At 37.2% G+C, this 13,852-nt stretch overlaps 1 protein-coding gene across 9 annotated transcripts in view; it reads right to left on the bottom strand.

Annotated features, from left to right (window-relative positions):
* ATP2B2 (ATPase plasma membrane Ca2+ transporting 2) overlaps positions 1–13,852 on the bottom strand; it is a 455,339-nt gene that overhangs the window by 12,000 nt on the left and 429,487 nt on the right. For 5 of the 9 annotated variants that reach the window (XM_068158051.1, XM_068158052.1, XM_068158054.1 and 2 more), the window contains 3 exons: positions 12,858–12,965; positions 9,029–9,211; positions 2,487–2,573 (listed from right to left, as the gene is read on the bottom strand). In XM_068158051.1, the coding sequence (XP_068014152.1) occupies positions 2,487–2,573; positions 9,029–9,211; positions 12,858–12,965 (378 nt within the window). The remainder of the gene's footprint in view (positions 1–2,486; positions 2,574–9,028; positions 9,212–12,857; positions 12,966–13,852) is intronic. The other 4 variants (XM_068158055.1, XM_068158056.1, XM_068158059.1 and 1 more) reach the window with 1 other exon arrangement.

Genomic DNA, 13,852 nt, shown 5'->3' with positions numbered 1-13,852 from the left:
ATAGAGTATCAGATGATTCTGTACTTTTTAAATCAAGTATTTATGTCCAAAAAAATTTGAGCATCTGAAATGCTCCCTGAAATATCCCCAAATGTTGCAGGATGCTGACCGCTCTGAAAATAGATCTACCTGACAGAATTTCATATTGAGCCCTTTCAAGTATTAGACTCTTCTTTTTGTTATACCTTTAAGGTTTTCCCTTGATACTACCACTAAGGTATCTATATATGCAAAATTTTATAGATTTCTGAAGGGAGGGAAAGGCTTCAAAATAAGAGGCAGGATTGTCCCATTATTCCCTCCACCCCCTAGGAAGGAGGTAATGATTAATGTCGAACTGATTCTGAGCAGCTAAGAGCAAAGAACGCAGTCCTGCCCCACCACATACAGTTTAAGAGAGGAGCTGAAAAGCAGATGTTTGTTTTGCAACTCAACTTTTCTCAGAAAATACTAGTTCACTAGTTCTGGAAGATGAACTGTAAATATTCAACTAAGAAATAAAACCTGAATTTGCTTTCTTTCCTTTTTCACTGTCATTCGTTAGCTTTGTGTCATTGCAGTAGTGAATCAAAACTTTCCCTAAAGGCTATAATTTGAATCACGCACTGGTTTGACTCTAAACAGATACTGTATTGCAGCAATCAAATACTAACAGTCCCAAACAATCACTTGGAAAGGCCTCTGCAGTGCAGATACGTATCTCTGGGTGGCCTAACAAATCAATTGTGTGTTTTTTATGTTGCTGATAAATGTGGCTCTAACTGATGAGCTCTGTAGAGCTGTTTTATTTTTTCCAAATAAAGAGATATCAAATGCTGCAGCAGATAATGCTTTCTCCTATTAATTAACTTCAGCCCATAACCCTTTGTCAAGACACAAGACTATTCAATTCTTAGTTGTTTTCCTGCAATGGAGAGAAGAGAGGGAAGATAAATTTTCTGTTTTATTAGATCTATCCTTTCAGACTGCTGGCTACAGGATATCATTGAAACAGCAGAGCAGAATGAGCTGCTCTCTGTTTTCTGCTCAAATGTAGAAATGCTATTACTGGATGAAAGGCTGTTTTGTGAGTGTTTTGTGTCATGCTCAATGTGGAAATGAAGGAACTTGGGCTCTTGGTTATCAGAAGCAGGTTACGCTGTCTGTGGCACAGCAGTGGCATGCAGCACACTGACTCTGCTTCTCTTGATTGTGGTGCTGCCCTGAAATAGCTAGTGCTGATGGAACAAAGGTTAGCAGACTAAAATTCCCAAGAAAAGACAGGGAAATGTAGACATTTTCTCTAAGAAGCAACTGCTAGAGTTGGAACCTTAATGGCTTTCTGGGTTCCTGGTAAAAGCAAAGTTTGTCCTTTGACTTTTAATTCCAACAAAGATTCTAATGCATGTCTAAATGCTTGTTATTCCCATACTGAGGGGGTTTTCACACTCCAACTGAATGGAAAGGTCAAATTTCCTTTTATCCTGCAGGAGTTCCTCAATTTTATTTAATTCTATTGTCTGTGTTCTCTCTGTCTGCCTCTCCTCTCCCTGTTGGCCAGCCAGACAAGATTGGTTTGTCTGTTTGGTCAACTTCCCGCTAAAGTAAGTGACAAACTTGTAAACTGAGTTCCATACATTCAAATAGCCTTTTAGTGCAGGCTATGCTGAAAAACAAAACAGCTCCTTACAGCCCTGAACTTGAAAAAAAATTCCAGAAGTAAAAAAAAATTATTCACTTCATTCCCTCTTCACTAGATGCTTTGTTTGCATCTAAAAGAAAGCTGTGCCAGGGTTTCAGTGGTTAGAAACCTGCTTGTTTGTTGTCTCAGTGCTGTACTTTATCTCATCTAGCTCCTTCTTTAATGCTTACCTCCCAGTGAATTAGAGAGAGCCAATCTATTCCTTCACCATTCATGTAAACCTTAATTCCTTAGCCTGGCATCATAGGCTGAATCCTTATTTCCTTGTTCCTTCCTGTACCTGTGCTAATTAGAGTACATCTTTTCTTGGATCTGACTGACCTATATTACACTCGCTCCTCCAGATGGAATGATCTTCTACCTGACAAGCTGTATTGCTTAACATAGTTCTAGAATCATTTGAAGTATCTATTTTATAAGCAGTAGAAAATAGAATCAATGAGATTGAGAAAATACAACAGTGAATAAAATCAGAATCTCTGTACACTGGATAAAAAATGGCTACAAATTCCTGTCCTAACTGTAAATTAGGAAAACCTTGAATGAATCATGGAGAGTATCTACTGTACACAAAGTAATCATGTTATGTGTTTCTGGGGGTGTGTAAAGTAATAAAAATAACAGGACCAAATGGGAAAGGGTAAAGTAGCTTAGTCTCAAGTGACTGCTACATTAAGTTGGCATCTCTGTAGGTCTGATGCATTAAGAATACACACTCACGCCCAGCCGCAGCAGCAGATGTGCTGGTAGGAGAGGAAAGAGCATTGGATAACGATACGTGACTAGGGCTAGAAATATTGGTTACATCCTGGGTCTGGCTTGTGACGGAGGACTGTCTCCTTAGAGCCCCCTGAAAGGAAGTGCCACTCTTGAAAGTATTGACTACTTCGATCTGTAATGGAGGAAAGAATGAGACAAGTTGCTTAAAGTATGGATACAGTTGCATAACTGACAGGAATAATAATGAAAAACAATAAATCATTCGTGCACACAGTTTTACTTCAATTGAAAGAAATACTTTTAAGCGTCACTTTCAGTGCTTTTTTTAGCTATGAAAAGATCCAAAATTTCTTCCTGGATAAAATGGAACAGCTCTATAGGAGGCAGTAGAGCTGCATCAGTTTGAACAACTAGATTTGAAATAGCAATCTTTAAAACTTAAATCCATTTCTTATATATATGGAAACAAAGCGAAGAAAACTGGAATACTCCATATAATTAATCTTCATTTTTTTCCTACTGAGAATAATTGTTGTTCTTTGTCTACTCTTCCAGACAGAGGAAAATTCAGTCACTTAATAGTAATTTTGGAGGAGAATGGGACAATACTCAACCAAACCAAAAGAACCTTTAAAATATTCAAAGGGTTACTCCATTTTGTCTACAGCAACAGGGTTGTCAGTATAGCATCTTGATGAAATAGAAAGTGTTCCAATGTTTTATCTTTTTCTCTCATGAAAGTTTGTATAAATTCAACATGGCAATAACAAATATTGATTTAAATCTTCATACAAACCACATTAAACCACACAGAAAATTGAAACTAGATTGACTATTGCAGCAAAACAGTACTACAATTTTCCACTTTATATTTTCATATGTCTGTGGTATGCACTCTTTGATATATCCATCCTGAATACCTTTATTCATCACCACAGAAGATGAGTTAAAAAAAGATCCAAACATTTCAAAGCAGTCTTTGTCACTAGTATAACCCAATAAGAAAGCAAGCCCTGTGTACAAATGTCAAGCCAGGGATTAGCAGTAGACAATACCAAGGAGTAAAACAGTGCCACAAATCACTACATGCCAAAATGACTCCTTTGTAATATTAGTGCAACCACAACTTGACAAAGTAGCAGTAGTTGTATCAGTTGGAAGTATTCAACCAACTACTTCAAAGAAGTAACCCACTGTTAACCAGATCTGTATCTCACAACCCAGATTTCTGAAGATAGCAGTTGGGAGAGGTGAAGTGTTACATTTATCCAGTAAACCAGCACAGATCTTGGTGCAAGCCCTCCTAAATTTTCCAAGTTGAAAGCACTATCACAAACTGGCTAACAGTTTCTGCTGTGGCCAGTCTTAGGAATAAACAAATTCATATGGCTTTGTCTTTAATGGTAGGGATGTATCCTCTCCCATAATGTCATCTTTGGACATCATTATTTATTTTCCTGCATATATTTATGGGAATAACAATATCACAGCCAGCTGTAAAAGGGATCAAAGGTTACAGCTATAAAGCTGTCACACTGAACTTTTACCATACAGACACAAAGCTCACTGACCCAGAGTTTGAGAGGAGTCCTCTTTACAACATCCATTTCAATGTGTACAGCACTAAGCAGTCATTACAACATTTTACAGCTTTGCTCTCGGCGTTTTCCGCAGCAGACTTATTTTTAATTACATGTCCAACACAAATACCACAGTGTAAAAATACAGCATGAGGTGAGTTCATCTATGGAATAGGGGGACAACTGAATCATTATCTAAGATTCAGATTGGCACCTAGAAAAACTTGTGGCTCAAACCATTGGTTATATATGAAGGCCTAAATATTCACCTGAAATATTCACTGTATAAAAGTAGAATTAAATGCAGATCTTGGGCTTTAAAGATCTAACACAGGTGACAGAGGACTCTTCAGAAGAGACCACTCAAAGACCCTTGCTGACAGCAAGAAGTGTGTATCACCACAGAAGACACAGATGATAATTCCTAAACCAAAGGGCATTTCTAGATGTACAGATGCCTTCTTAATAAACTGAAAGGAAAGACCTTTTATAAGAGTGAAGAGATAAGGGAAGATGTATATATAATAATTTCTCCAGTGGAAAAGAATTACAGGTGTGTAATTTGCTCATTCTCCAAAGAAGGCAACCATAGATCTCCATGGATATAATTCACAAGGGAGGATGAGAACCACTCTAGAATCTTAAAAGATGAACATACAGGGCTGTGCGCTGCCTGAAGCTCAGAAAGAAGAGAAGAACCTGGCCCAAAAGTTTATCTTCCAAATGCAGAAATATGCGAAGAAGAGAGAGTTAACAGAAATACCAAATAATACATTTTAAACCAAGATCTAATTTTTAATAAAAACAAACAAACAAAAAAGAATGCCTGTATTTAGAATAACTCAAGTTGCTACAAAGGAGAAAGTGAATGATCATGAAAAGTTTGAAAAATGTCCAACAAACTATATGATGCAATCAATCTGGATTTGAGGGTGATAGGTCTTCAGGTAGAGAAAAAAAATACTGTCCTACATTTGAAGCTTATTTGCAAGATTAGAATTTTTCATACTGCTTTCATTTTTCTGTGTGTTTCGTACTCTAGAAGATCCACAGTTCTGAGGTGTGCACAGCTAATAAAAATATCAATTATTAGCAGCTTTAAAAACCCAACAACATTTTATACTATCAGAAAGGTCCTGGCAGAACAAACATTTTTCTGATGCCTAACGTAGAACAGCTCAGCAAGCACTTCTGTTGTCATTACTATTAAAGGACCCAGGCCTCATTCACCTCATGTCCAACCATGATTTAATTTGTATTGATTTTTTAATAACTCCTCTGGTGAAATAAACCAGCCTCCATTCCACTTAGACTGGGCCACCGTGTTGCTTTCTATGCGGAGACATAAAATGAGCTACTAACATTTTATCCAATTTCAAGACCTCTTGCCCAGAGTGACTTTTATTGCTGTAGGTTTGCATTGCTTTAACAAAAACTTCAATTCAGAAAAGGAAAGGAAGTGCAGTACAGCACCTCTATGAATTTTATAGTATCTGAAGAAGAAGAAGCTATTTTCAGTAGCAGTTAACTTAGGACCAGTGTATTTTTCAGTATTGTTTTTTTTTCCCCAGAACATTTCTAGATGGCTATTTCCCACCTTAAGGAGACAGAGGAAACTGAGGTATAGAAAAATGAAGCAGAGGAGGAGAGAATCAAGCCTGGTGTTGTAAAGATGTGTGATACAGCCTTAGGAATTTTTTCCATACTCAAATGTGAGGTGGCTAGAGAAATTTTTCTGTATGCACCTAAAAAGATGCAAGGATTTTTTGGTTGTTACTCAGATTAGGCAGGTCTGCCTGAGGATGAACCTGCCAAACTTCCAAAGGCTATTAGATCTGCTGAGACTGTATGATCAGTCTTGTGTCCTCCTTTGGAATGAAGAATTTGTGAGAACTGCCACGAAGTTGAAGTTGAAAAGTCCTGCAATTTGAGACCACTTTAAGATCTTTCTGAAACTTGCCTAAGATGAATCACCTGTGAAACTTCCTGTGCCAGTGATCTTCTGAGAGAGCTACCCAGTTAGAAAAAACTCCTCCATTCAGAGAAGGAGAAGATGCATCCATCCAGAGAAGCCCTATATTATATTTATAAGACAACAAAATATCTAAATGAACAGAAGCAGAAAAACAGGGGGAAAAATAAATCAGAAGTAGACAGCCAGTGTCTTTGAATTAGTTATGTGCATTTTCCATACATCTTTCTTTAAAGTAAATTTATGCATGCCTTCATAGAAATACATCTGACATTTTAGAATGAAATCCTTTCTCTGGTCTTAGAACCCCCTGCTTTGAGAAAGAGCATGAAAAAAGAAAATATATCTTTAGTACTGTGAAGTGTTTTTTAGTTTGGATGAGTTTTACTGGAGCATTGCAAGGGAGATCTATCATGTGAAATAGAAAACCAAAGCAAAAACCCCCAAACCAAAAGCAAAGCCAAAAATGAAACTCAAACAACCTATCTTAGATTCTTTATAACTGTTTTAGAAGTGAAGACTTTTGTTGAATGCTGTGACTATCTGTCCAGTGATGACTGAATAGAAAATAAGCAAAAATAGAAATTATCTGATATACAGCACAAGCATTTGATGGTGGAAACTGATCTTGTTAGGATTTGAATGATCAGTTTGTCATGGGAGAGTCTAGACTTTATTCCTAGTCTTACTGTCATCCTCTTATATATATAAAGTGAGGGGATGCTCTACCTTCTTCTTCCGCATCTCCAGAAGTGCATTAGACATCAGAGGATTCTCGCAAATCCTCCAGCTCCCCAAGGATGCTACAGACATCCTCATCTTCTTCCATCAACTCTTCTTTAGCTGGCTTCCTGAGAAATGTAGTACAAGTGTATGAATTCATTTGGATGGGCCACAACACACAGCGCATCAAAATGCGCTCAACTCAAGGTCCATCCACCAATGGATCTAATTTGGCCTGCGTATAAGTTCATCGTTCTCCAGTGGACACCTTGGAACTACTTTGGAAGCTGTTGGCCCATTTCCTTTTTTTTGTTATCATTCCACAGATGTGAAATGGATGTAAGAATCAAAGTCACTGAATAAACAAAACGGGGGAGAAAAATCACAGAGGCCTCTTGGCAAGAAGGAAATAATACATCCTACTGAAGATATCTCTACAACTAAGAGCAGAAAGGAAAGTAGAAGATGGATGTTAGCAAAGAAATATAATTAATGGTCATTTTGTTTTAAATAGTATAAAAGATCAATAATTTATCTGTGAATTAAGTGGACAAAGAGCTAAAAGCTACCTCTCAGATTAGAAAAAGAACTGGAAGGATGTAATTTGCTTTTCTTGTGCTTGTAGTTTACACTCACCACAACCAGATAGACATCCTGGCAGAAATGCCAACAGACAACACTCCTCCTATAGCCACCAGGAAGAAAAGAATGCAGATTTAGAGGTCACCTTTTCATGAAGATCACTATTGCCTGGGCACTTGTTCATCTTGTTCATACTTGTTCAGTGCACTTTGCACTGCAACAGTATAAATTTTGTTTAATGATGAGTGCTCCTGACTAAACACAGTCTCAAGACACACAATCTCCAAGCTGATCCATATTTAATTACTTACCACAGAACTTTGGGAACCTATCCAAACTCTTAATCTCTCTAATGGCTGTTTACACCCTCTATTTTTTTTAACAAGTGAATGCACTAAAGAGACCAAACTGTCCTAGTTTCAGTTAATTGCTTCCCTTCATTATTTCTAAAGTACCTGGCTGCGTCTCTTTCTCCAGAAAGAAATTTATCCATTCACATGTGGGAAAATGGAGAGCCACAGAACCATAGTATAGTTTTGGTTGGAAAAGACACTGAAGATCATCAAGCCCAACCATTAACCCAGCACCTCCAGATCACTGCTAAGCCTTATCCCACAGTACCACATCTACACAGCTTTTCAGTCCCTCCAGGGGTGCTTACTCTGTCACAATGCTTCAGAGGAGCACTTGAATGAAGACAAGAAATCAACATCTTCTGAAATACAAATGTTCTCTGAAAGATTCTTTGAAGAAAAACAGTATTTCTTGATTATTCACCTCTTTATCTTGCAAGCACCATGTAAAATATGGTATGGCAAGTACATCTATATCTTTCAGAGATGCTCTCTTCTACAAGCTGGAACAAGTACTTGATCTTAGCAAGATAAATTAGAGAGCCCAAGAGTGCTACAAAACCTCATGGTTCACTACAGTGAAGAAGGTAAAGTAGTTCACAATTTTTTTCAGCACTGCAGGGCAGATTTCACTAGATATCCTGCTCTGTACAATATTTAGCACCAAGATTCAGTGCAAACATTTTTATATATTAAAAAGCACCATGGATTTCTGTATCAAGCAAAACTGTGGGGGGCTTTTTGTGTTGTTTTTGTTGCTGTTGTTTTGGGGGTTTGTTTTTAATAAAAACCTATTTCTCTGAAAGCATCCCTAGTAGCCAACACATACATTCTAATATTTAGAAGATTCTTAGGCCCTTGCTGCTAAAAATAAATCCAGAAGCATATTTTTCATTACCCAATAGGAAAGAAAATGAATTCCTTTCAATAGTGGGTTATCCATGGTTGTGTCAGAACAGAAAAGATTCTTTTTTTTTATCAAATGGTACTTTAGACTCAACAACTTAAATTATTCTGTTATTGCAGAAGTGGCAGCAACAATAGATTTTTGACAAAATAAAGCAGTATCTTTTTGAAAGCTTTTGTCACAGCCAGCATTTCCCAAGTATCACTATTTTATGAGCTGTCATCACTGAAGCAGAAAATGTCCATGCACAATCGACTCAGATGAAGTATTCCTGCTCTTGCATACTGTCATTTTATAGTCTTTCACTTATCTCCTCTGCTATACACAGACCCCTTTGTTTGGTTCACCTATTTCACCATTTCATATGTTTTTTAGAAACAGTAAAGCAATTAACAAGTACCATCATTCACACAGACACTCTATGGCTTTCCTTATAACATTATCTTGTCTTGATCAAAGATTAAGCATGTTTTTTTTTCTAGGCCATGTGGGCATTTACTTTTAGCATACCTGGGTTTGAATTCTGTTGAGCCCTCTGAACCAGAGAATTTGTCCACGTCGAAGTTCTCTCTCTGCATGATCGATTTCCTCAACATCTTCATTGAGTTCCTCTTCAGGAACTTCCTCCTTCTCAGTGAGCCTCCCTGCCTCCTTTAAAAACTTTAGCCTACTTGTTGGGATGGTTGCAATGACCTAAAATTATAAAAAAGTACTGAAAACATAAGCTTCATTCAATAGCAATAGTTTAATAACCTGCTAATTAGAGAACACTAATACTGCAATGAAAAATATGACCTTTCAAGCAAGCTAAGAGAAGCATATTCATAACAGCACTTGACACACAACTCCATTTTAGTCCCAAAATACAAAATACTGGGGACAAAAAATCTAAAAGAAGTTGGAAATATTTTAATGTAGTTATTTAAAGAAAACTCAGCAAGACTGATATTGTTACAGTTAGTGTTTGGGTATTTCTAGAGACTGGTAATAATCTAATGTATGTTAATGTCAGCTGAAGATTAGTTGCAACTCATGCTTATAAATCTTTTCACGCTGCGTTGGTTCATGTATTCAGCTTCCCTTTGGTTCAGCAAGCTGAAATGGTTTTCTCAGCATTTATGAGAGGTGTAGATTTGACTGTCTTCCTCTTGAACTTCTCATAAGGCTATATCTTACCCTGTGTCCTTACTACTAATAAATTCTGATTGAGTCCACACCTATTATTCTGTTTGTCCACAAAGAACTCCTTGGAAGTAATTCCTACAGGACGTGGCTAATGATCTTTACAGTTTGAAATACTGCAGTTAGACAATGTTGTAACACAATTATTTTAAATCCATTCCAGTGTTATTGTCTGGTTACCTCTCTTTGCTCTGATTTGTATTGTCAGCCTGAATGAAAACCTAGGCAGATGGCTGTTTTAACAAGTTGTCACCTGGAACATATTGAATACTTCTAAAAAATACCTTACAAACTTAACTATCAGATCCATTTCGCTAAAAAGGGCTACAATTTTCTTTTTTGTTTGTTTTTATTTCAGCAGTGAGCAACCACATCTCTGAAGCCCAAATGCATAAAAGGTGGAGACAGAGTCTGAAAACTGCAGCGAAGTTGGTGAGGATACACCTTACAGTTTGTGAAAAGTGGGATGGATTCAGTGAGAATGTGAAAGGCACCAAATATTTTCAGGATGAAAATGAACTCCTGAGTTTGCTGAGGGTCTCCTTGAATCTCATGATCCACGACTCCATTTTTATTATACTATTTTTAAAGACAGATAAAGAAACATCAAAAAAAGCCTCAATTTCTACACTATTGCAGAACTTTTCCAAAATGCATTTTGGTACTTGAAAAATAAGCTGAAAAAATGGAAAAATAATGAATTCCTGTGACACAAGCAAAGACAGAACAGGAACAGAAAAGGTTAAGTGCTAGCCATTTAAATACTAACTGAAACTCCTTCAGCTTCTGAGCTTTCAAAACTTTAAAATGCCAGCACTCTACAGAAAGAAACTACCTGGGTTGGTTTGATAGTAGATGAAACTGAAGGTAATGAAGTACAACTGTGTTTGGTAGCAAGTCTGTGAGACAGAAGTATCTCTCCTTCATAACCTTTCTCAGCCAGGCTGATAGATCATGCTCTAATTCTTTTCTTAGGGTATTTACACATTTTTTCTTGTTTGTTTGTTCATTTGTTTTCCATATCTGCAGATGCCTGCCCAGTTCAAGACTCAGCAAACTGTATATAGATCAAGGAACTAAATAATATTCCTGGGGAAAACGAAAGACCTGGGTTTCAAAAGTGATGCAAGCCTAGAATACTGTCACTCAAAGCATCTCAGATTGGCTCCTAGAAATTATGTCTTAAATCACTTCTTAAAATACCAGCTTTATTCCCTCAACTTGAAAACATTGATTAGTTTTACTGGTTCACAAGACCAGCAGGTTCAGGAGGCTGATAAAACAAAGGCATAACAAATTTTGTTAGCACTGAACTAGGAGAAAGACAACCACGTGTGCTAAAGGAAAAGTCTCTGTTACTGCATAGCTCCACAAAGAGAGGACTTGCCACAGACTGTAAAACACATAAATATATAACTGCATTACTTTAGCTTATACTATATAGCTAAATACTGAACTCAAGAATAATATCTTTTTGTACCTCTGTATTTTCTTTATGTAAAATTGTAGTCTTTCCAGTGATAAAAAGCATTGAGATAGTCCAAAATCAGTTTAAATTTAAAGGCTAGGCTCTGGCAGTAAGGCTGGGGCAACTCTGTCCATCTTTAAACTGAAAACAGGTGCTAACATTATTCTTGCTCTGGCAGCAAGGCTTGGGCAACTCTGCCCACCTTTAAACTGAAAACAGGTGCTGACATTATTCTTTGTTTTCAGTGGTTATGTAATGAGCACATATAACAAAATTTAGAAGCCAAATTGTACATTGATCAAAAGCTGTGGGAAGTTCTTTGCAGCTGAATGACATAATAAAACAGCCAGGATGTTTCTCCCTTTCCCTGCCTTTCTTCCCTCCTCCCAAAGTTGGTGTTTTCCAATCAGCTAAAAACAACCCTTCCATTTTCAAGATTTATCAACCTGACTTTAGGTCCTCTTCTCACAAGGTCATAAATCATCTTCAGGTAATAATTACAGTAGAACAGTCTCACAGTGGTGGTTTTCAGCAACATATGCATTTAAAGCTGTCATGACTCTGAGCCTATTTCTTAAAACAAAAAATGAGGCCATACTGCCCAGAAAGCTGGAGGTTTCCTCCATATGAGAACAAATCATCAGTTTTAAAGCCAGTATCTATTAATTGCAGTTCCATCAGAACCATGCCAGTATTCGACTGCAGTTGACAATTTCTTGCTTGCTTGTTCATAGTGGCAAACTAGCTGAGCTGATCTTTACATCTGAGAAGCAAAATGTAACTTCACATATTTCACATGTATTTTTTACTGTGTCAGGTAGCATCAACTTAATCATGCATTCAAATGTTAAAAACCACAAGTAGTATTATTAGCTTGGCACATGTTGTTGGGGTTTTTTGTAATTCATGCTTGTACATAAGCCAATAATGCAGTATTTTGACAGTCCTGATTGCACCTGCATTACTAGTTCCAGACAAATAATCACATGATTTATCTCATTGATGTTTGTCTCTACATCTATATATTAATTTATAATTGGCTAATGATGAATTTAAAAACAATACATAAGGTAAACTACACTTTTCTGCCATTACTGTAGAAAAAAAACCCACAACTTTTTCTGTTATCCTCTTTTCCACCATTCGCACACCACAATAGCTGGAGTAAGAATCACTGCAGGCGTGTATTAAATGCACTGGACTTAGTCCTATTATCCAGTAACAAGGCCAGAATGGATTGACAGAATGGCAGTGTCAGCAGGGGAATGAGTAGGATAACAGGGACCTAGAACTTCTTTTCACTTTTCAGAAGTATGCCATGGCTGAACATAAGGGTGCTACATTGCAGGCTCTATTGCAGGGCAGGTCATTGTGCATTTGTCCTTGGTATACTTTTTTGTGACTAGAAGATTAGGTTATGAACCAAATATCTTTCATGAAAAAGCCTAACTGAGGAATACCTTGGTGACAGCACATTCTGCTTAGGAAAAGACAAGACACAAAAATTAACAAAAGATCAAAAGGAACAGTGGGATAAATTCTCCTTACTCCTTCAGCTATTCTTGAGACACTTAGCATGGATTTTGACATGTGCTAAACAGGCAAGATCAGGGAAACAACAGTTTACTAGGATTAAGAAGACTATGAGATCTTTGTTTGCTGTACAAAAATGTGTTCCTGAATGCTTACCTGACCCCATACAAGCTCTCCTAATCCAATAAATACACACCACATCCACTGGTCAAGCTGCAGGGGAGAACAGCTAAATGGTTTTCCTCCAAACTGAACAATTACTATCTACAAAGAAAAGCAGAGAGGAAAAAAAGAAAATACAGAGTAAATATTTTCTGAGGAAAAATTGAACAAAACAGCAAACTCCTCCCCAGAAAACATAAACCCCATTAAAACAAACCCCCCCCCCCAAAAAAAAAGGGGCAACAAACAAAAAAACTCCAATCCAAAACCAATAAACAAAACCAATCCCCCCCAACCAAATAAAAAAACCCAACAAAACAAACAAAAAAGGAAACAAGTCCCAAATAAAACAAAATATAAACAACCCCAAAACAAAACCCCAAACAGTAACTCTCACTCATATTTTACCTGAGATTTTACTTTGTGTTTCTACATATTACAGCTCTGCTGGTTTGAGTCCAACATATTTTACCAGGAGAATAGTCAAACATATGATTAACTATCTATTGTTTAGAGGAACGAATCTCAAGAGCACCCAAAATCAAAATACTGTCCTATATTCCAAGTACCTCATGTGACATGCTCAGGTGACAGTAAGTCAAGCTACTAGAAGTACATTTTTGCACATCATCCAACAAAACCTGCAGAATCTTAGCCACCAAAAATCAAACCCCTGAATTAAAGGTCAGAAAAAGCCAGACGAGTTCAGACTAAGGATTCCGAAGAACTTTCCTCATGTACTCTCCCAGCCTCTGAGTATTCTCAGATGGGGCTGTGTTGACCCTGATGTGGTTTATTTTGAAGAGCCTTTTGCATGAGAGATTTTTCCCTCTAATTAACATTTTACCGTACACTTACAGACATGTTATCTTGGATAGACTGACAGTACACCAAAATACAGTCCTGTTAGAGGAAGAGAGTGGGAAAACCAAACATCTTGCAGTAGGACAACCAGTGCAGACAATCTAAATGAGTTTCTAAGCCTGGTT

Source organism: Melanerpes formicivorus, unplaced genomic scaffold (genome assembly GCF_026170545.1).
Source record: "Melanerpes formicivorus ecotype bairdi unplaced genomic scaffold, bMelFor1.0.p_v2 SCAF_38, whole genome shotgun sequence".
NCBI lineage: Eukaryota > Metazoa > Chordata > Aves > Piciformes > Picidae > Melanerpes > Melanerpes formicivorus.
The sequence above is the reverse complement of the archived record's forward strand: the minus strand, read 5'-3'. Positions and strand labels throughout refer to the sequence as shown.